Below are 22,384 nucleotides of genomic sequence, written 5' to 3' on the forward strand. Positions count from 1 at the left end.
CTGTTAATGGTTATTATTCTGATTAATGGGTGAATTAATTTGGTTTAATTTCAGGCTAATTTGGGGAGGAGATGATTGGAAGAACGACGTCTCTATAAATAGTATGGTTCTTTGCAAACAGAACACGCAGAAAATAAGAAATAGTCCCTCTCCACCGGAAACATAAAAATCACCCAATCTCTTTCTCTGCTCCACGTTTAAACAGATTGTGATGATGATGTAATAGTCATTACTGTATACACACGATTGCTGGTTCAAATCATAGTCAAGTTAATCGCATGTGATGGATGACATCCAAGTTTGCGTCCTGCAGACATATAGGTGTATTTGGTTTGGGGTGAAAAAATGGGAGAAAGGAAAAGAAAATGGGTGAGAAAGTAACTTTTTATAGTTTGGTTAGAAGGAATTTCATAAAGAAAATGAAAATGGAAGAAACTGAGGAAAAGTATCTACAATAATTTCAAAAAGATGTTAGCCACATATATTCCTATAGGCCCCACTAAAAAGTAAATTGGATTTATTGTTGGACATATGTGGTTTGATATGGGCCCTTTTAGAAAAAGATTTACTAGGTATACAGTTTTAATATGGAATTATCTTTTTTTGTTTCCAAATTAATTCCTAACATCTTTCATATTTAGAATTTAGGCCCTCAAATCATTAAAGCTGACACGTCTGGCAATAGTCAAGCCTGAAGTTTTTTTTTTTAAATTAATCCTCAAATAATTGAAATTGCTATAAATCCCTCAATTTTGATAGAGATTTAATAACATGATTATCATCAGTATAAGTTAATTGCATTTTCAATGTTATTTATATGAACCACGAACCAAATACATTAATCATTATTATTTCCTTTAAATTTTCTTTTAGAATTTTCTTCCTAACCAAACATCAAAAGGAATTATCTTTCTTTCTCCTTTTCCTTCTATTTTCTTTTCTCTCACTTTCTTTCAATCCAAGCACAGATAGTCCCTTGTAGAGGATTTATATATATCCGCAAATGAAGAGAGAGACAGTTGGAGTTCATAGGTTAGTATAATAATCCCTGAGAACCACTATCTAGCGGCTTAACCATTTGGATTGATTACTTTCTAGCTAGCTCAAGGGCATGTTTGTTTGCCAATATTTTAGGGTGTAATACTGTAGATGCAGGTGCTACAGTATCACACACAACTCCTCTGCTTGGCTTACTCAAATAAGTGTGGTTACTGTAGCTGAGTTGGCAGCCCCTCAGCTTTTCTCAGCAAAAAACAGTGAAATGGGCTCGATTTACTGTAGCTGTCAGATAAATCTGGACCATTCACTTCCCTGTCACTGTAGCTGTTACGCGTTTTTACATAAAGCAACCAAACAGGCCCCAAAGAAAGGCTAAATAAAGAACTCACTTACAATATCCAACAAAAAGTTATTCAAACAGTACAAAAATGAGAGATGAAAAGACGAACGTACTATGCACACATTGATTTCCTGGAAAAAAAAAACCGTTTACAAAATAAGCTCGAAGGACAACTAGAAAATACACCTTATTACATATAACACAGTCGCTAGAGCCAAAAACAATATGAATTCCCAATCACAGCCATTGGATCGGAAATCTGCCCAATGCCACCTTAAACAAACGGCTGTGATTGAGAATTCACACAACATTAATTATTTCAGTAGATGGAACATCAATTTCAGTAGTCTTTCCACAATGTCATGGCACATTAACACCAAGTCTCAATCTCACCTAATAGTTAGCAAAGAGAGACTCATCACTCATCAGCATATAGCATCAATTGCCCTCTCAGGCGCAGTTGGGTTAACGTTAAAGTAGTAGTTAGACTTAGATGGCTCTGATATATCATTCTCTCTACTCCTGTAGTAGCTTGAGGGCTCCGAAACATCATTCTCCCTTTTAGTCGCAGAAGAGCTACGTTCAATTTCAGAACTATGACTCTCCGATAAAAGTTCTAAACAGGAAGCAAGAGCCTCGCGCATCCATGGATATCGACAAAGCCTTGATGCATCCCTAACGCTTACCTATATATATCGGTAGAGAAAATAATTTAGTCATTGTACCTTGAAGAAAGTTTTAAATGTATCCATAACACTTACCGATATTGCTAGAGAAAATAATTTAGCGGTTGTGCCTAGAGAGAAATTTTAAATGTATTTTTTTTTTTTTTGAAAATTTTGTAGTGTAAGGTATATATACCCAGGTTCTCTTGTGGGTAGATTGTTCAGGCCAAAATTCATGTTCTTTTTTCACCTCTAATGCAAACATGTAGCCTTTACAAGCTCCTTCATTACTGCTACTGCTTTGTCTACTTTTGCTTCTAAATGTCCACTCACCAAGTTTGGTTTCCTGCTAAAAAATAAGAATTATCAAGTTTAATTATGACTGCTCAAAAATAAGAATTATACGTTTAATGAATTTTTTTGAAAGAAGCGAGTCATTTCGAACAGAGGAAAAATTGTAGTACGGCAGTATAATGTGAACGTTTTTGTCAATTTGATTTTTATAGGGGTCAATAAGAAGAAGAAGAAGATGATGATTATGATGATGATGAACAATAATAACAATGATGATGAAAATGACTGCAAACCTTTTAAAATATAGCGCTCTTAACTGATTGTCTTATCATTACAACGTTTAAATTTTTTTCTAATTGGGTTGGTGAGATATAGTAATCACTTAGGATATAAATAATCAAAAGAAATTTCTTCCATAGATGGACAACAATATCCTTAAATCATAGTAAATCTGCAAAAATAAGAAGTCAAATATACTCAAGTACATATGCCAATCTTCTTCCTTCTATTTGGTTTAAACATTAAAGAATTTCCTCTTTTTGAGAACATCGGTGAGAGTTTAATGAACTGTTTGCAGCTACAAGACAAATGTCTCCAAGTTTTTTAAAATTCACATAAATGAAAAACAATTGTTTCTGTAGGAGGGTATGAACAGGATCACAGTCTGAAAAAGATATTAATATCCTGGAAAAGATAGTCCAAGCAGTCCCCGTGTGAACGAACAAAAGCAAATATTAAAAAAGAAATAATAAAAAAAAGTAAATAAAAGAGTAGAGAAACTACAAAATAATATTAACAATAAAACACTTGCCACCCATATGTCAGACGAGAAATTACTGTGGACATAAATTCAAGAAAAATCAAAAATGGAAAAAAAAATGTATGAACCTACATTAAGAATTCCCTCAACTCCTGCTTCCTCAAGAGCTTCTCTAATTGCAGCTTCACACACAGTCTCATCGTTCTCCCATCCTCCCTGGTTACAAATTTTACTTGTTTAGTACACAATTTAATTAGTTGTTTAGTACACAATTTTAAAAATATATATATATGCGCAAGAATTATGTAATTGTTTGAGACTAACTAAGAGAGTAAACCAATTCCACACCTTTGGGAAAACAAGATCATGTCTTTTAGGAGTAGAAATCATGAGTACTTCCAGTCTATATATCAAATCTGTTCCTTCTGGCTTTAGCCTATAAGGTATGCATCTGTTGAGAAATTGATTAATTAGACAAATAATCAAAATTTAATTTCTAAATTATGATTTAAATAAAAATCTAATTAATTATAGCAAACATATATTTTAGTAGATTTTGAGAGAATACCATACCCTGCAACAAGTCGAAACCCATTTTCATACAACTGTTTATGTCGTCCAACTCTAGCTAATATGGCTGATGACATGATAATAATCACAAAACGCTCAAATCTAAACAAATAAAATTGAAGATGTCAGCAAGAAATATCACACAAAATAAAAGCATAAGTAAATAAGGAAATAGATGCAGAGTTTCAATTCACCTTAACTAGTACAAAGCACTCTGCTCTTCAAATCTCAAAATCTAAGTTGAGCACAAATGGGTTTCTCTTATTAACCATCCAATTGAATTTAAATGGCTTTTTGGGTCAACCAGAGCTCACAATTTTATTTTTTTATTGAAATTTAAGCAATAAAGAACGAAGATAGCTCCAATAATAACTCTTTTGAGAATTTAGAAGAGAAGAGAAAGACTAAGATTATGTAGCCAACAACCAGAGATGTGCGATTGAGATCCACAGAAGCGACACTCTCTGGTTCCCTTTAAACAGATAAGAGAGAGAGAGAGAGAGAGAGAGAGAGAGAGAGAGAGAGCTCTTAAGGAGAGGCGAGAGAGAGAGAGAGAGAGATGGAAAATTTTCCCGCGAGACTAAATCAACTTCGTATAAAAAATTTGATGGTTTTGTTGGGCATCTTATTAGTTTAAGAAGGAAGTAGAGGTGCTGACAATGATGGAGGAGAATTATATACTTGTAGTGTAATCATGCATGATATTTATATTTGTTTCCGTTATCTATATCTAAAAAAATAATATTTAGTTCTGTTATTGATTTTTCTATTTTGTTTTGTTTTCTTATGAAGGAAAATGACACGATGACAATATTGGTAATTTACTTAAGAGCATAATTAAAAAATTAAATTAGATAGATATTTTAAAGTATATAAATAGTATACTTATTTTAATACTATTATTTGAACTAAGAATTATAATATTAAATAAGGTAAATTATAGTAAAGCTTCATGAACTTTCAACATTTTGTAGTAAATAGACCTTATGAACTTTAGAAATTACACTAAACTCCTATTTGGTGCTTGAAAGAGAGATCGTGCTCTATTTCTAAGAGCTCCACAAAATCAAATTCAAACCTAAGTAAATGCAAAAAGCTCCTTGAGAATGACAATCGTCTGGGCAACATGCCCAATCTGCATCTGAGTAGGCTTTCAAATGAAACAAGAGACATCGCCGAATAAGAATTCTATGTGATATAGTCCCTTTTAGCTAACATAGAATTCTCTTCATTACTATGCAATGTAACAATGTTGGGGCCTGCATTTTTGGATCTGAGATACAAGCCTAGAGGGGTGGGGATGTTGAATAGGTTTGATACTATTTTTCAACAAAACGCAAAATATGCAGTGGAGTATAGCAAATAAAAGTGATAAACAATATAAAGGACTATAACAATCACTAAGAGCAACTAACCAAGAACACACGAGATTTTATAGTGGTTTGGATAGACAATCTTATGTCCACTCTTCCTTCTTACAAAGGGGCTTCATTGCTATGAAAAGAGTTTACCTGAATAACAAAGCCGATTTAGTAGGCTTACAAGACTGAAACCCAAGTTTCTTCCAAACTGGTCATCTAATCTAACTCTTTGCATTGAGTGAACTTAGCCCTTGCTAGTCCCAACCCTTAATTTAATCGGCTTGAGTACACCGTAAAAGAAGTTCAAAGAAATACAAATCAAATATCAATTAAGTTTAGAAATAAAAATGATCTTATAGCTTTTGATAAAACAGACAGTCATTTGAAGGATACAAGCGAAGCTTGATGAAGAACGACGGTAAAGATCAATATGAGGGCAACTCTCCTCACTAAGAAATAATATGAAGATGTTGTGTGTGACAAGTTAGAGTTTGACGGGGCTCCAAGGAATCAAAATATATTTTTAATATCTCAAAATTAAAACCCTAGAATTATTTCTCTCTCTCTCTCTCTAAGTTTTTCTTTCACAGTTAGGTTAGGAAAGAGATATGCGGAATGTGGTAGATTTTGTAGATAATATAAATGGTAAACAGTAGCGATTAAATCATTAAATTATGCATCAGATGGCTCCACCATCGATAGTGCCTCTCGACCATCAATAGTATCAAGAGACCATAGATAGTTGATGAGCATCATCGATGATTTTGATATCTTTGGACTTTCACACCATTGATGGAGCCTTGAGCCATTGATGGTCACCATCCACCATCGATGGTCAAATGCTACCATCGATGGTTGTGATGATGAAATTAGTTTTTGAGCTGATTTTCATATGTTTTACCTCGTATATGTCCTATACTTGCATTTATAATTATCACATTTTTTTATGTTTTTATACCCTCATTATTTATTTTATTTGAATAAATATATAACTAGTAACATGTTTGATCTTAATTCATAGGTTTATGAAGAGCTAATGAATAAGAGACTTAAAGAACCAAATTTCCTTATTTTTCTACCATATATTGAACCTCAATGCCAAGCCAAGAGGAAGCCTACAAAAGCCTAAGGAACCAAAAAGAGATCGGGTTAACAAGTCAATAAAATTTATAATTTTGTTATAAACCAATCGGTCTACTAATCTATTGGCCAATCGGTCAACCAACAGATTGGCCAACCGAATAGTTCCCAACAAAATCAGATTTATGGCTAAAATTTAATACTTGGAGCCCAAGCCAAATCCAATGGTTCTTATAAGCTTTTATAGTTTATAAATAGGAGTAAAGGGTGAGGGGTTGGAGTGTGAAAAATTTTGTAAACAACTTTTTGGAGTGAAGGACTTTTAATTAAGTCTTTCAACTTATAAACTTTTTAAGTTTGTAATAAATAAAAAAATTCCTTTTTTAATATTTTTTTTTTCTTTATTGACGAAGATGAAGATTCTACTTTAAAGGGGCCAACCCCTTACAAGATAACTTTTTATTTTTCTCTTTTATTTTTTTGTTCTTAAAATTCATGTTTTATGATTTTATTTTCTCTTTATTTTTGTGTTGGTAGAATAAATTTATTTTATATCTTATAGCTAAAATTAACTTTCATGCTTTTTTTTTATTTTGTTCATTTTTATGCTTTGTAGAATTTACTTTCTTGTATTTTTTGTAGTATAGATTTACTTTTATGCTCTTTTAATTCTTCTTTATGTTCATAGTTTAGATCTTTATTTTCTTATTCTTGTTGTTATTTTTATAGTTAGTTTTTATTTTTATTTCATTTCTTTTATGATTTCTAGCCTAATTCTATTTTCTTATTTTTTATTTTTCAAAATGTATAACCAAAAGTTGTAGAAACTCTAGAATTGTATAATTTTTGGATTGTTCTCTTGTGTTCAAAATGATTATTGTTAGGGTAGTCAACTATAGAACTAATTGATAGGAGAAGAATTTGATAATCTATACTTATATTTAAGTGGTTTGAAAGGTTATGCTTATGAATTCTAGATTTACTATCTAATTGTTATTCTTTTTATGAATGGTAGTTTTATTTGGATAATAATTTAATAAGTTATGCTTTTCTTAAGTGATTTGATAATCTATGTTTAATAAATCTAAAGCAAACTGTGATAAAAAAGAGAGTGGTTTATAAATCCTAAATAAAACTAATTAATGAATTCAATTCTATATTCATAATTTATCTACTTAAAATTTTCCATCTTACTTGTTTTGATTTTGCTTTTTTTGATTATTTTCTTATCTTCTTGGCTTTGTTATTTTCTATTTTCTTTATTTCCCCCCTTTCTTTGTTCTCATTTGCCTTTATTGTTGCTCACTTTCTTCCCTCTTTTCTAGTATGCTTTTATTTGTAAATAATCACACTCTCCTTGTACCTCTTCATTGTCACTCCTCTTTGTTCATACAACTCTACGATTCATGTTAGAATTTTTCTACACATCTTCCTCGTGGGATCAACATTGTACTATACTATAATTTGATTGTGCACTTACAATATTGACACAATATTCAGAATATATATATCAAGTTTTTAGCATCGTTGCTAGGGAATGTGCTTGTAACCATGCTATTTTAGTTCTTTAATTTGTGTGTTTAAGTGTGAAGGATTGACTAGAAGATTGAAGATTGGAGATTTGCTTAAAAAGGTATGTCTTCTTTCTAGTATTTTCAATTCCACCCTCTAGTTTTATTTCCCACAATTAGAGACAATTAGGATCTTAAAAAAAAAAAAAAAAAATTCTCTTGTCGACACTAATAATATCCACCTGCACTTGAGCAGCTACTAACAAGATAACAATTTTAAATAAGAGCTCTTTTTCTCACATTTAGTTGATTGTTAAACCTAGTTAAAAAAATTTCTTTTTGCATCATTTTGTAGTTATTTTTAATTTCTAGGATTTCATTGCATATAATTAGTAAGAATTTATCAAAGTGATTTGGGCATTTTGATTGGAGCACTCACTTAAAAATACTCTTCAGGACAAAACCCATAATTAAGATGAGGTGAGGGATTATATCACTCTTTTTTAGCCGATAAATCACTAGTTCCTCACTACACAAACCCAAACCTTTCAAAACTCATTAGAAGTGGGCCCCTAAGAACTCGAGCTTATTAGGGAACAATAAATCCTTTAGTGAACCAATTTAAATTTATTTAAATCCATTGGTGTCTAAGGCAAGGTTTAGGGGTTGCGTAAAGTACTCCACAAGGAAAAAGATATTCAATTGGTCTTTGGCCTCCCTCTAGTATTATCCTCACCTAGCTAACTGATTGAGCAAACTTTAATCTTTTCAAAGTGGTTACTTTTGATTCGTTTAATTAGATTTTTTTATTATCCTTTCTCTTTGCTCTCACTAATTTTTAGGTCTTTTAGTTTTTCCAAAAAATTATTAACTTTTATTTTCTTAGATTTTTTCTTAATTTTTTTTGTTAAAAAAAGAAAATATTCCAAAAAAATTATTTTGATATATGCAAGTTTGAAATAAGGATAATACCAATTGATTAATTTTTGTTGAACCAATTTTTAGAACCAAAGAAATGGCTAATCGTAATCTATCTATTTTTCAAGGCGTGTTATCCTAAAAAAAAGAGTGAGTCAGATATAAGTTTTGAGGAGATCTTTGTCGATGAACTCAAGAAACCAAAAGAACTTAAATCAGAGCTAGTTTTCATGGAGTCAGAAACAAGTTTCTCTGGTCTTGACTTTGAAAAACTTTTTGCTAATGAGTTTAGGTTCATAGAAAATATGGAGTAATCAGCTTAATTATCATTCATCGATCATCAATCATGAGTTTCCGAAGCTTTTTAAAGAAGAGTTGATTGTGTTAGGATAAAACTTCAATCATAGGGAGCCAAAAGTTTAAATTTGAGACTAGCAAATACCAGAAACACAAGAAACATACATGCTTTCAAATGTTGTAGAAATTATTGAAAGCCTTAGAGTGTATAGAATTTAACCATATTATAGAATTTATTATTTTAGACGTCATTGAAATTTAGGGTAGAATTTTCAGCAATAAGGTAGGATTTTATGTAGAGTTTGAGCTTTCATCTTAAATCTTTTATTCTACATTTTTACTCTTTTTCTCAAAAAAGAAAAATTAATTTGTTGCTCTCTCCCTTCAGAATTTCTTGTTTTTTGAAGAAAATGAAATAAAAAAAGAAAATATGTGAAAAAAAGAACAAAGAAAAAAATAAAAAAGAAAAAAAATGGTAGAAGAAATTTTTTGATAGAAAACAAATTTTTTTTGGTTACGTTCTCTTCACACCAAAAATAATTGCAGATTTTTATCATTGTTTTAGGTTGATCGAACAAATTTCCATCTCGATTGTCACTAGCATTGCCAATGCACATCCTCCACAAGATGGCCATAAAGCGAAAAGAGGTTCCCTTATTGCTGAATATCGATGACCACTTCCTCAGCTTCTTCTACAAAAATCACCATCCCGACCCAAAATCCATCGCAAAAAGGATCGCATCCCATTCTTCTTCATACTCTGCACGTTAATCACAATTAGGTAAGTGAATTAACTTGCATAGAACTACATACAACCGCCCCGATGGTCACGAGCTGCTAACCCGACTCCAATTGCACCTTGATCTGTAAATACTACCTCATTAAAGTTTATTTTCAGCACACCAGATGAAGGCAACCTCCATTCCCTAGGTATAAACGACCTTTAACCATAATGTGTACGTCCTTTGTATTATTAAAGTCATGAATATACTATCACACAACACGTACTAGCTCTTTCCGCCAATCGCCTAATCCCAATGCTTAACTTTATTTCTATTTTTCCATATATAATAGCCAGCACATGCACGATCACTATGTCCAACTGAAATGTCTCATCTTCCAATTTTTCAACTTGATCACGCCACCAAATAATCACTATCATTTCTTCCCTCATTTTTAAAATTAATACATAAATTTCTTCACACTATAGCCGAGCAAAAGGGACAAACATATGCATATTTTGTACATTACATACTGTAGATGCTTGTGCATTGTGTCATACTACATGATCGTGTATAGATATATAATATAATATATATTATATATATATATATATATATATATATATTAGAAGAGAGAGAGCAGAGAGATGATTCCTATGTCATATACTATATATATATAAATATAATATATATATATATATATATTTTATTATATATATAAGAATTATGGGTATGCTTGGCACCAAGCATAAATTGTGCCTTTGCGTAGCTGCATTGTCACTCCTCCATCACTCATTACCCATGTGAAGTGTGTCCTACATTTGATGAGTGCGAGGAAATGTGACACCTCAACTACCAGCACAAACTTTTGTGCGCTTGCGTACCAAGCATACTCATATTTCTCTCTCTCTCTCTCTCTTCTCTCTATAGTATATATATTATATATATCATATATATTAATACATATATATATATAATTATATATATTACTATTATATATATATATAGAGAGAGAGAGAGAGAGAGATATGGAAAACTTGGTACCAAGTTTCTCCATATATTCCAATTATATATATATAGTATTATATATACTATATATATATATTATATATATATAATATAATATATATTAATAGATATATATATATATATAAGGTAAATTGATTGCAAAATGCTTCTGGTAGTAGTCCAATCTTTTGTTTTTCTTTTTCTTTCTGTTTACTCTGATTTTACATTTCTGGCGATAACTTATATATATAATATAGTTATATATATATATATATAATATTAATATATATATATATATATATATTATATATATATATATATATAATATTATATAATATATAGAAACTGTTACAAGTTGCTCCAAGCCAACTTGGTAGTGATTTGTCTAATTTTGATCCCTACACTACATTGGAGTTGGCTGAAGGTGGTTGGCATCTATCTTCGAGGTGTGATGTTAGTACAAATTATGCCACTCGAACTATCCAAGTTGTTAGACTAAGCCAACTTGATACCAAGTTCTCCGATTTTTCTTCTATATATAATATATATATATATATATAATATCTATACTATAATATATATATATAGAGATAAAACTTGTGTCAACTTAAGTGACGTCACCTAATGTTTCTTACCATGATGATCACTTGATGAGCTGCTTTGTGATGACCGCTCCGATTGAAACTTGATCTACATATTCTAAAACCCCAACCTCCAAATGGGGTGAATCGCTCATGGTTTGACCCTTCCATCCACTCGTATCAATTTTAATGGTTTCAAATGATAGAACTTTTTACATGGCCTACCGGAGGGTCAAACCATCGACGGGTTCACCCAAATTGTGTGTTTGGGGTTTTAGAATATGTAGATCTAAGGTTAACGGAGCACGGCATCATCACAAAGCCAGTCCTCAATCAAGTGATATCAATGGGTAAACATTAGGCGACGCCACTTAAGTTGACACAAGTTTTTAGCTCGTCATAATATATATATAATATTATATATATTATATACTATATATATTATATATCATATAGTATATATCATATATAATGATAGAAAGTTTTCGCGTCGAACAAAGACCTCTGATCACTAAGTGTACATAATAGAAATATGGAGAAACTTGGTACCAAGTTCTTGCATTGAACTTGGTAGTGAGGTGGCCAAATCACCCCCCTACATCACACCTTGAAAATGGAGCCTCTTTTTAAAAGTAGGTGAATAGTGATTGAGGTTCTCTCTTCAAGGTGTGATGTAGGGTGGGGATTGAAGGAAATCGTGCTATGTCTACAAGCATAATACACAGCGGAAGACATGTATGTACAAAAATACTAAGCATGTAGAGAGCATGAAATATTCGCATAATGCATATATATATATATATATATATATATATATATATATATAGGGGAGGTTCTAATAAAAACCTTCTTAGCCTAAAAACTAAAAACCAATATCATCCAATGGCTAGGATTCAGTCAAACAGTCAACAGACACATGCATTAATTACCTTATTAAACACATGCATTAATTACCTCAACATAGTGAATCCAGATTCACTACAGTGAATCCAGATTCACTACCTCAACGAACACCTCTTTCACTACAGTGAATCCAGATTCACTGTAGTGAATCCAGATTCATTACCTTAACGAACACGTTTTTTACTGCAGTGAATCCAAATTCACTGTAGTGAATACAGATTTGTGTTCGTTGAGGTAATTAATGCATGTAATTAATCCATGTGTCTGTTGACTGTTTGATTGACTCTCAGCCATTGGATCCATCTAGATCCAATGGATGATATTGACATGGAATCATAAAATGCTAGTCAAGTTTGTACCCATCATTTCTTGACTGGCTTAAATTTAACTTATGCAAACTCTTGACGTATGCCAACAAAGTTGCATAACCAACTTAAGCTATCCTTATATCTTATATACAGATGAATACTATTTAGCCATAGAATAGTTATGCCTTGACGTATGCCAACAAACATAGTATTTATAAGCTTAATAGTATTTAACTAAAATGATGGAGGGCTACGGACGATTTCTCAAATCTTTTACCGTAATCGAACTTGATATAGTTTAAAGATGCTCTATATTTATACTTGCAACAATTAAACTAGCCAGGAAAGCGCAAGATTGGTGGGAGGGTTCCGAGCTATTCACCGGGAATATTTATCGGACCTTAATTAAGTAACCACTTCTCTTTAAGACTATAGCGCGAAAGATTGGGCATCACCCCTAATCTTAAGTTGGGCATCACCCCATGAGCTATATCTCATAATTACTTTCCTTGACACTAGTTAAAAGCTCATTCTAAATACATCTCTTTTAACTGCTTTAGGTTTATTTATCTTTCACACTAACACTATGTTAATGTCGATCTCACCACTCTATGGTCAATAAACTCTTATTGCCATGTCTCACAAAGTTTTAAAAAATAAGTTTTTATAATAAAAACTATTCTCTAGTGAGATAGAGATATAAACTTTGCAAAAAATAGCACCCAATTGTATTGACATCTACAATTTGGGGCACAACCAACATATCAACATATGTAATGTAAAACTTATATAGAATGGTAGTGGACAACTAAAGAAAATAAAATGCAACTACACTAATTACATTTTAGCAAGCCATATGCAACTCCTTGCGGTGCTTGTTCCCTTGCAAACTCTGTATTATTACAATCATATAAACATAGGACGTGCAAGCCCCATTTATAATGGAAAAACCATCTCGTAGGATGGGTAATAATATTGCATTAAATATAAAGCAAAAGCTATAAATGAAATAACTAAACTAAGCAACCATACCCCCCCACACCCGAACAAGGGCCTATACCCGTAGGCGTAGCCCATGATCGGTGAGCAAGTGCCTAAACCCGTAGGCGTAGCCCATGCTCGGGGAGGGAAGAGGTCGTAAATAATTATTACATTTCTAACTTTATTACATCAATACAAAACATACAAGAGAATAGTTGTCCACTACCATCCATAAACATAACATCCATGCAAGATGATAAATCATATAACTTAATCAACATTAAGAAATATGCATCTATCTAGTTATGCAACATATTGGAAACTAGATAGCATAAGGATTATCCAAACTCAAAAAAGACTAACAAGCTTCTAACATACAACTACACTAGTTGTAATTAATTATTTTATAAAATAACTTGAATTAATTAACTAGTTTCATGTAAACTAGAAATTAGAAGCAAGAACAAGGTCCTCCATGAGTTAGATGTACATGTTAAGATTCAATTAGATAGAACCATAGCTCTGATACCATGAAGGAAATCGTGCTATGTCTACATGCATAATACACAGCGGAAGACATGTATGTACAAAAATACTAAGCATGTAGAGAGCATGAAATATTCATATGGATCGTCTAATTAAATCTAACATGATCCTTATTATTAAGTGAGCATACAAGAGTTAGAAAGTCATACTTTCGTAGCGTGATTCGATGGAAGATCGAATAACCCCTAGCTCTTGCTCCTTGTAGTAGAAAATCTCCTTGTAGTGGATCTCCAAGTCTTCAAGTGAGCTTGATAAAATGGGAGTCTTCTTAAGACACAAGGCAAGATATCCACCCCGGGGTTCTTAAAATCCTACTACTTCCTCTTGCTCAAAGATTGCTAAAGTTTAGTAAGAGGAGAGCTCTCTTTTATTCTCTTATGGAAAAAACACTTAGCCAATTTTTCATTAACCTTTCCATAAGAAAAAAGAGCTCATATTTATAGAGTGAAATGTGTTCATGATATGAATGACTCATCCTATGAGTCATGCAATGAATCATCAAAAATTAATGATTAATCAAGTGAGTCATGCAATGAATCATCTTATGAATCATTACATTTCAAAACCATGTGCGAATAAACCATGTGCTCAAACCATACCACTAAGTGACTCATCTCATGACTCATTATACATGGTATGTGTATTTCATAAATGAGAATACCAAATTATTATCACTAATACAGTATTTCATAAATACGGTATATAGTATTATTCCAATCTTTAACTAATTAGTCACTATATGACCAAATAAATCAAGAGTTGACCAAAAGTCAACTGTTGACCAAAAAGTCAACTAGTTGACTAAAAGTTAACTTTATGGGAAAAATACTGGAATTCATTTCCTAAGCACATAGCATTCCGATTTTACCGATATACATAACCGTTTATGTGTATCCGAAAGAAATCATATATGCGTATCAATCATACGCATCACTCCATAAATTGTGTTTCATAGGATTCAAGTACGCGCTTGGTGTGACCTTAGGGCCAAACTTAAAAAACTCGGTAGTGGATCATATCCATAAGTACAACAGAGGTGCTAGCTACACATGAAGACCACCCGGGTATAAGTTGTGATAAAGGTCTGCAAGATGCTTATCCAATTTTATCAGGACCACTCAATGATAATACCGTACAGTCCGGTCTCTTCGTCAAACCATGTCAAACTATTGAGCCTAGGGTATGGCAAACTGTCAAACCCTAATAGCTTGATTAGTGTTTATTGATATTAAACTCATAACCTATAAGATCAAACTGACACTCAGTTTATCTTATTCACCTTGGCCAAGGATTTCCAGGCTATAGTTATATCAAACAATCTTATGACATCAACCCCTATACTGGGAGAGACGAATCCCTTCTTGGCATCTCAATATCTACTTATGTCTCGGGATGTACCCAACAAGAACCGTTATGCACAATTCAATAAGAACTGTGGTTAGGTAAAAGTCTAAATACATCTTTACTGACATATAAGATATTGCACTCATGCCTCAGGTCAAGAGACTACTATGTACTATATCACTTGAGAACTTCTATTTGACAGTTAAGTATATTACCAACTAGATGTTCTCGGCGAGTCGTTCAGTCAACTCATTCACTAATGAGTCACCTGTATACTGTATCTTGATGTCTCACATCAATGATCTAAGAGATTGATCATCTCCTTCAAAAGGAGAAATAAAGCATACACTAGTCTAAACCAAAGTGATGATGTCCTATCTCAACACTTCATCAACTAGGAACATTTTAGAATATACGTTACCGACTAATCAGATCTCTTCATTACGATCACTATCCGAAATGTCTGATAGTCTAGTATTTATTCTAAGGACATTATCTGTATATTTAGAACATCAGATAAATCTGACCAAAATAGCATACTATCATTTTGAACAAGGATGTTATATACATATAGGTCCTGTTACAATATACAATAATTGCCTGCAGGGCACCTATATCTAACAAACTCCCACTTGCACTAAGGCCAATTATAGTATCTAATACCCAATAGCTCAACAAGTTTCTCAAATTGTGAACGAGCAATTGCCTTTGTGAATGGATCTGCTATATTATCTTTTGTGTCTACTCTTTCAATCTTGATCTCCCGGCGATCAACTATCTCCCTGATCAAGTGATACTTCCTCAGAATGTGTCTGGACTTATGGTGAGATCGGGGTTCCTTTGTCAGAGCTATTGCAGCATTATTATCACAGTATAAAGGTACTGGATCTTTAATGGTGGGAACAACTTCCAGCTCTAAAAGGAACTTCCTCATCCAGACAGCTTCTTTAGCTGCATCATTAGCTGCAATGTATTCAGCTTCCATAGTCGAGTCTGCTACTGTATCCTGCTTGGAACTTTTCCAGCTGACAGCTCCTCTATTGAGGGTGAAAACATATCCTGATACAGACTTACTATCATCGATATCGCTCTGAAAGCTTGAGTCGGAAAAAGCCTCCATTCGGAGGTCACTTTTACCGTATATCAAAAATAACTCTTTAGTCCTTTTAAGGTACTTAAGTATATTCTTGACCGCTTTCCAGTAAAGAGTGGTTAATAATTTAAACTAATTAAGTCTAAAATTATCACCCCAAGTTTTTTCTATGCTGTAGTTTTGGTATATTAAATCCTTATATCAGAGCAAAGGTTAAAAAATCATTAGACATGTATTTGAAACGAACTTTAGAGAAAAGATATTATTATAAAAACCTTAGATCATATTTTGATCATAAGCATGAAAGCGTAAAAGGACATGGCTACCGCCAAACCGGCCTTGCTTGGGTGGTCCCCACATAAGGCCAATTTGATAAATATGATACTTGGACTATCCACATGCATTCAGACAATGCCATGTTATCCCTACCTCACCCTCACATTAATTACTTTATTTGTCAATACGTTCTACATTGAATATGCATCATGTGGAGAGATCAGCACATCCACGAAACAATCATTCGTTCATTTCTCTCTGTGTCCCACCTTCGCGAACGATATGTGATTATGTAGTGTGCATTTGTTCCCATGCATCAATATACAAAGAGTAGAATCTAGATGGATTGATCATTGATCGATCTGCACCTGTAGATAAGCGTTAGAGGAGCTGATGTTTAGTTTTTGGCCGAAGCACCGCTCATGATGAATTAAATTTATGCCTTCCATGATTTTTTTCCCAGAGAGGCATTATATATATTATATATATATATATATATATTATAATATATATATATATATATATAATATATATATATAATATATAATAATATATATATAATATATATAATATATATATATACTGAGAGAGCAGAGCAGAGAGAGAGAGAAATGCGGCTATGCTTTAGTACCCAAGATTAAAATAAAGTTGTGTGCCGTAGTGCAGTAGCATAATCCCTTTCACTCATCAAATGGTTACATATACCCCATGCACTTCTCAACCCATCGTGAATGTGGTCCGCCATTTGAATAAGTGCGAGGCGGATTGTGCCACCTCACTACCAAGCACAAAATTGTGTCTTGTTACCAAGCATATTCATATTTCTCATACTATTATATATTAATATATATATATAATATATATATATATAATATATATTATATAATATATAATATATATATAAAAAATGGAGAAACATGGTCCAAGTTGGTCCAAACAACTGCTAGTGATGTGGCCTACTCCCGCGTCCCTATATCTACATTGGATTGTGTGAAATGTGATTGTGCCGCTCTATCATTCGAGGTGTGATGTAGGGGTCAATTAGGCCAATCACTACCAAGTTGCCTCTGAAGCAACTTGGTATCAAGGTTCTCCATTTCTCTCTCTCATCTCCCCTCTGTCTCTCCTCTCTCTCTCTCTCTTCTCTTATATATATATATATATATAATATATATATATATATATATATATATATATATATTATGTGTGTGTGTGTGTGTGTGTGTGTGTGGGTGTGTTGTGAGAAGAGAGAGAGAGAGAGAGAGAGAGAGAGAGAGAGAGAGGGGGAGAGAGAGAGAGAGAGAGAGAGATTAGAAAAGATTGCTTACCATATTTGGCTCTCCAAGGCCACCTCAAGAATAGAGGTGTCAAACAGTGATTAGTTGAGCTGTTAAATAGCACCACATTTTCGTCAAGGTGACATGACACTATATGTAGACGGTTAAAATATACTCTATTGGACCAATGCTGAGCCCAAGTCCAAAAAGTGAACATCCATGGTCTAAACACTTCAGATGGGCTCAAGCATTAGCAAAATGTAGGCTACAGTGAAGTTTGTTTGGATCACATACGAACATGAATGCATCTGAGCCAAAGAGGACTTGAATATAAGTCAATCCTCAAGTCGGACTCAGGGCTGAATCAAAAGGCATTCTCAAGTCAGACTTTGAGTCCAAGTCGAAAGGCGTCTCCAATTGTGACTCTGGGCCAAGTCAAAATGTGTCCTCAAGTTGGCCGAGTCAATAAACAAGTTCAAGTTGGATTCTGAGTGAAATATGAAAGTATCAGCAAACATTGCTCAAGCCATAGCAAAGCTTGCCCTAGTCGTAATGAAGCTCGCTCTCAATACAAATCAAAGTGAAGCTTCTAGCGAGGTTCACCCAAATAGTCCATGTGGGACATGTAGCAAAGTTCACCGAAACCATAGAGAAGTTAGCTGAAGCCGAAGCAGCAGCAAAGCTCGCCAAAGTTATAGCGGAGCATACCCAAGCAGCAACGAGCTTCCCTTAATAGCCAACATGAGCCGTGTCACCCAACCTAGAGAAGTTTGCTCATGGTAATTATTGACAAATTTCACCCATGATCATTATTGGCGAACCTCTCCCATGGTCGTTATTGACGAACCTCGTTCACAATCATTATTAACGAACCTTGCCCATAACCATTTATAAAAGCTAATTTTTAAGGAAACGGTTTACCCACTAATTCACCTATTTAAGGGGAGTTAATGACTACTAACTCACCCATTTAAAGGGGAGTTAATGACCATTAACTCACCTATTTAAGAGGCGTTAAGGCCCACTAACTCACCCACTTAATATTCTTAAACCTATAAATAGGCATGATCAACATGACGCACAAGGGCACATGGGGGCAGAAGAAAGGTCTTGAGGCTAACATTGTTTTTGGCTAGACTTCTTGCCATTGAGGAGAGAGAGAGATAGAGAGGCTAACATTGTTTTCGGCTAGACTTCTTGCTATTGAGGATATATATATATATATAGAGAGAGAGAGAGAGGCGATATTAACAAAAAATCCATTTATCCTCCATTCTCATTGATCTTCATAGATCATCATCATTGGTTGATCATTTGGCTCGATCAACGATCCTCGTAAGAAAAGAATCATTCTCTAAAACTATTCATATAGCTTAATCAACAATCTTTGTGAGAAAATATCTATTAATATCTCTTCATCCAGAGATAACTATGCTATCTTTCAAGAGATTAGAGATGATTAATCGGTGAAAAACATATTGTCTTAGTCATATCATCAACGGAGTACAAAATCGACGCTCCATCGGTACATAGAAAAGAACCCTGGAAAATATAATTTTTTATTTTATTGTAATTTTTTTATTGCTATATGTGTCAATTACAATACAAAAGATCCAAAATAGGATGGCGACTCTAATGAAAACTAGATTCTCTTCTGACAAGAAAGTTGTGTCACAGTCTGATATTAAGACACTTGGGTCTTTTGCTGAATTACTGGTCATTAAAATAGACCAAGCAAAGTACTACGAGTTCACCTCCTCTTACCAATCATCCATGGCCACCACCAGAAGCTGCCATAAGATGTGCTGCAATATGAGAAGAGGGTCAAATTTGACCCTCGCACATGTCAGGGAGAACTTCGCCAAAGACAGCTTGAGCTTCACTAGAAGCCAAATGAACTTCGCCCAAAGCAAAGCAATGTAGTCCCTTGATCAGTCCACAACCCCTTTGTTCACTTTAAGGCATCTCGCGATGCTCGCTACCCTTCTTTAATAGAAGCAAAGAATGTGGGTAATCCCTTACCTAAGATTTTGCAAGTGACAAGCATCATCTGTGGTGATTCCTCATCCAAATCAAAAACTCTAACTTGTGATAAAGACTTGATTGGCCACACTAGCTGAAGGTCAAAGCAATGTTATCATAGGAGATGTTTACTTTCTAATATCCAAATTGGCAAAGTTGCCCCTAATAGGAGCAATTGCCTTAGCCAAGTTCAAGCTCCCACTAATTTAAGAGAGTTTTTCTCTCTAAAAAAGGCACGCCAATACCAATATTGCATGACCCTAAGGGAAGTTATCATGACAGTCAGCAAGATAAGCCTCACCGAAGATAGCCCCACCCTTATCGAAGGCAGTACAAACTTTTCCCCCAGCAAGGCGAACCTCACCAAAGGTAGCTCCAACTTTGATGGAGGCAGAGTGAACTCGTCCAGAGTTAAGACAATCCCAACTTCACCCATAGCAAGGTGAGCCTCGCCAACCCTAGCTTTATTGAAGGCAGAGCAAACTTCTCCGAGAGCAAGACAAGCCTTTTGAAGATAGCCCCAGCTTCGCTCAAAAAAAATCTCAAACGATATCTTCACAACCCTCGCCCCGAGTGAAGGCCAAGACTCTCAAATGTCCCTTGAATTTGGATGTTAGTTAGCAACCTCTCTGGGGGTTCTCTTTAAAGCATCTCACAATGTACACGATGTTCATCGTGCTTCCTTAAAGGTTAACAAGCAGCGACAATGACCATGCAAGGACAAGAATGCTTTTGATCTTGATCTTTAAGAGTTCACGGTTAATATGACTGGTGTAACCCGAGAAGATGATGATAGCACGTCAAATCCAGAAACCAATGGTGTCTATTTCCATATTAGATCGAGACAGGGGTAGCTATCCCCTTTGACTACTCTATTTTGAAGTCGTCTATTCAACAAACTCCTTACAGGTTGATCATCCTTTTGTTAGTAGTACTACCTCAGCCATAGCATCAAACACAACTCCTAGCTTAAGTTAAGAGTGGAAGTGGGCTGTCAACATGGTGATTAGAGATGTCATTGATAATCTTATTTGTTAATTTAAGACCCAAAATAAGGCATCTAATGAATTCTTTGAGCGACCCAAAAATATTCTACAACAACTGTTGCTTACGTACCAGCCTCCTGCGAGTGCTTTAAAAGAGAAGTAGCCAACAAACATCTATGTCAATAAGGAGTCACTACACCAATGAGATGTCTTTTCTTCTTTATCAGAGTCTAAGACATCTAGTCCACTAAAGATGAGGCATAAACTGAAAATGCTCAACAGCCTCCAAGACTAGCTTAATGCTCTTACACAAAGGACCGAGCTAAAGAAGGTTGGGATTACTCAACCTTATCCCATTGAGTGCGACTTTGTTCCCTATCCGATGAAGTTTAAGCCGTCGATGTTACATGCCTTCGATGGCAAACGTTCATCGAGCTAGCATGTCTACTACTTCCATTAGTAAATATGAAATATAGGAGGGAATGACGTTGTCAAGGCGTGACTTTTCATTGGCACACTTCAAGGGATAGCACTTGACTGGTTCCAAAATCTAGCTGAAGCATCTAATAAATCCTAGGTTGATTTGGAATCATAGTTTTTATCCTAATTTCATGAGGACCAATTTGATGTAATAATGGCAAGATTCCTTTTAGAAAAACAAAAGGAATTTGCCTTGGTCAGAGACTACATCGAACGGTTTCGTAATTTAAGTTTGTGTTGTCGAGATATGCCACTACCGATATTGCCCCAAACATACCGACACGACTTTCTCAGCTGAGTAGAAGCCCACATGCTGTCAAGGTTAATTCGTGGAAAGATCTAATTGAGCTGGTAAAAAATGTTGAAAAATCTTCTAAGAGATTCAATCAACATGACCCGTGGTCAAGCGATAAAGATGATGATATGAGACAAGATAATCCTCTGATAATGAGAACGAGACGGAACAATCCTCCTCATAGAAGTTCAACACTTTCCAAATCTCATCAAAGGGAACCATCAACATAGCCTCCTATGGCTATAGCAATGCTTCTTCAGCAATGCCAAACACAACCTATCATGGCTATGGCAACGCTTCTTCAGCAACGCCAACGCAACCTAATTTGACTATAACAACGCCTCCCCAGCAATACCACCCTAATTTGTCGGCTTTGTCTTATAGGACATAGTCCTTAATGGCAACACCATTTTCTTCGGTATGTCGAATAGTACAATCTCTGCCAAAGCAATTAGTCATCAAGTTCAACATTAGACCTGTGATGATGGTCTTTATACCCGACATAACAAAAGAAGTTAGTGTTTGTGGGAAAAATTAGAAGAAAATTGAGAATAAATATTATTAATTCTCCTAACGGACTTAGGAAAAGAACGAATACAATCTCTCTTTGCAATCTCTCTCTAACTGACTTAGAAAAAAGAAATTACAATCTTCTTGATCGGTTTCGCAATTTACAAAAGAGAGAAGGACGGATCTTCCTCTTTGTTTAGGGCTGAGTTCTTCTTGGTGAAGATGGGAGTTTGATTCTTATATCCCGTTGACGATCC

General features: G+C 34.2%; 1 protein-coding gene across 2 annotated transcripts; it reads right to left on the minus strand.

Moving 5' to 3' along the window:
- On the minus strand, positions 1,436-4,249 carry LOC109831059 (nudix hydrolase 12, mitochondrial-like). 2 transcript variants are annotated; one of them, XM_020398396.1, is made up of 6 exons: positions 3,823-4,249; positions 3,632-3,730; positions 3,407-3,509; positions 3,191-3,274; positions 2,201-2,353; positions 1,436-2,025 (listed from the first exon to the last, which is right to left on the minus strand). In XM_020398396.1, the coding sequence occupies exons 2-6, from the start codon at positions 3,703-3,705 to the stop codon at positions 1,765-1,767; spliced, it is 675 nt and encodes a 224-aa protein (XP_020253985.1). In that variant the 5' UTR covers positions 3,706-3,730; positions 3,823-4,249; the 3' UTR covers positions 1,436-1,764. The 2 variants fall into 2 exon arrangements, with proteins under 2 accessions (XP_020253985.1, XP_020253986.1); XM_020398397.1 differs by having other exon boundaries at positions 2,201-2,350; positions 3,823-4,248.

This window comes from Asparagus officinalis, chromosome 2, assembly GCF_001876935.1.
Source record: "Asparagus officinalis chromosome 2, Aspof.V1, whole genome shotgun sequence".
Lineage (NCBI taxonomy): Eukaryota > Viridiplantae > Streptophyta > Magnoliopsida > Asparagales > Asparagaceae > Asparagus > Asparagus officinalis.

What these genes read in the sequence shown, in the direction of transcription:
- LOC109831059 (XM_020398396.1), bottom strand. Translation starts at nt 3,705, where the DNA reads ATGTCATCAGCCATATTAGCTAGAGTTGGACGACATAAACAGTTGTAT. An exon ending in GGGTTTCGACTTGTTGCAGG is followed by an intron (nt 3,510 to 3,631) that starts GTATGGTATTCT and finishes ATTTCTCAACAG; the next exon opens with ATGCATACCTTATAGGCTAA. An exon ending in GAGTTGAGGGAATTCTTAAT is followed by an intron (nt 2,354 to 3,190) that starts GTAGGTTCATAC and finishes CTTATTTTTTAG; the next exon opens with CAGGAAACCAAACTTGGTGA.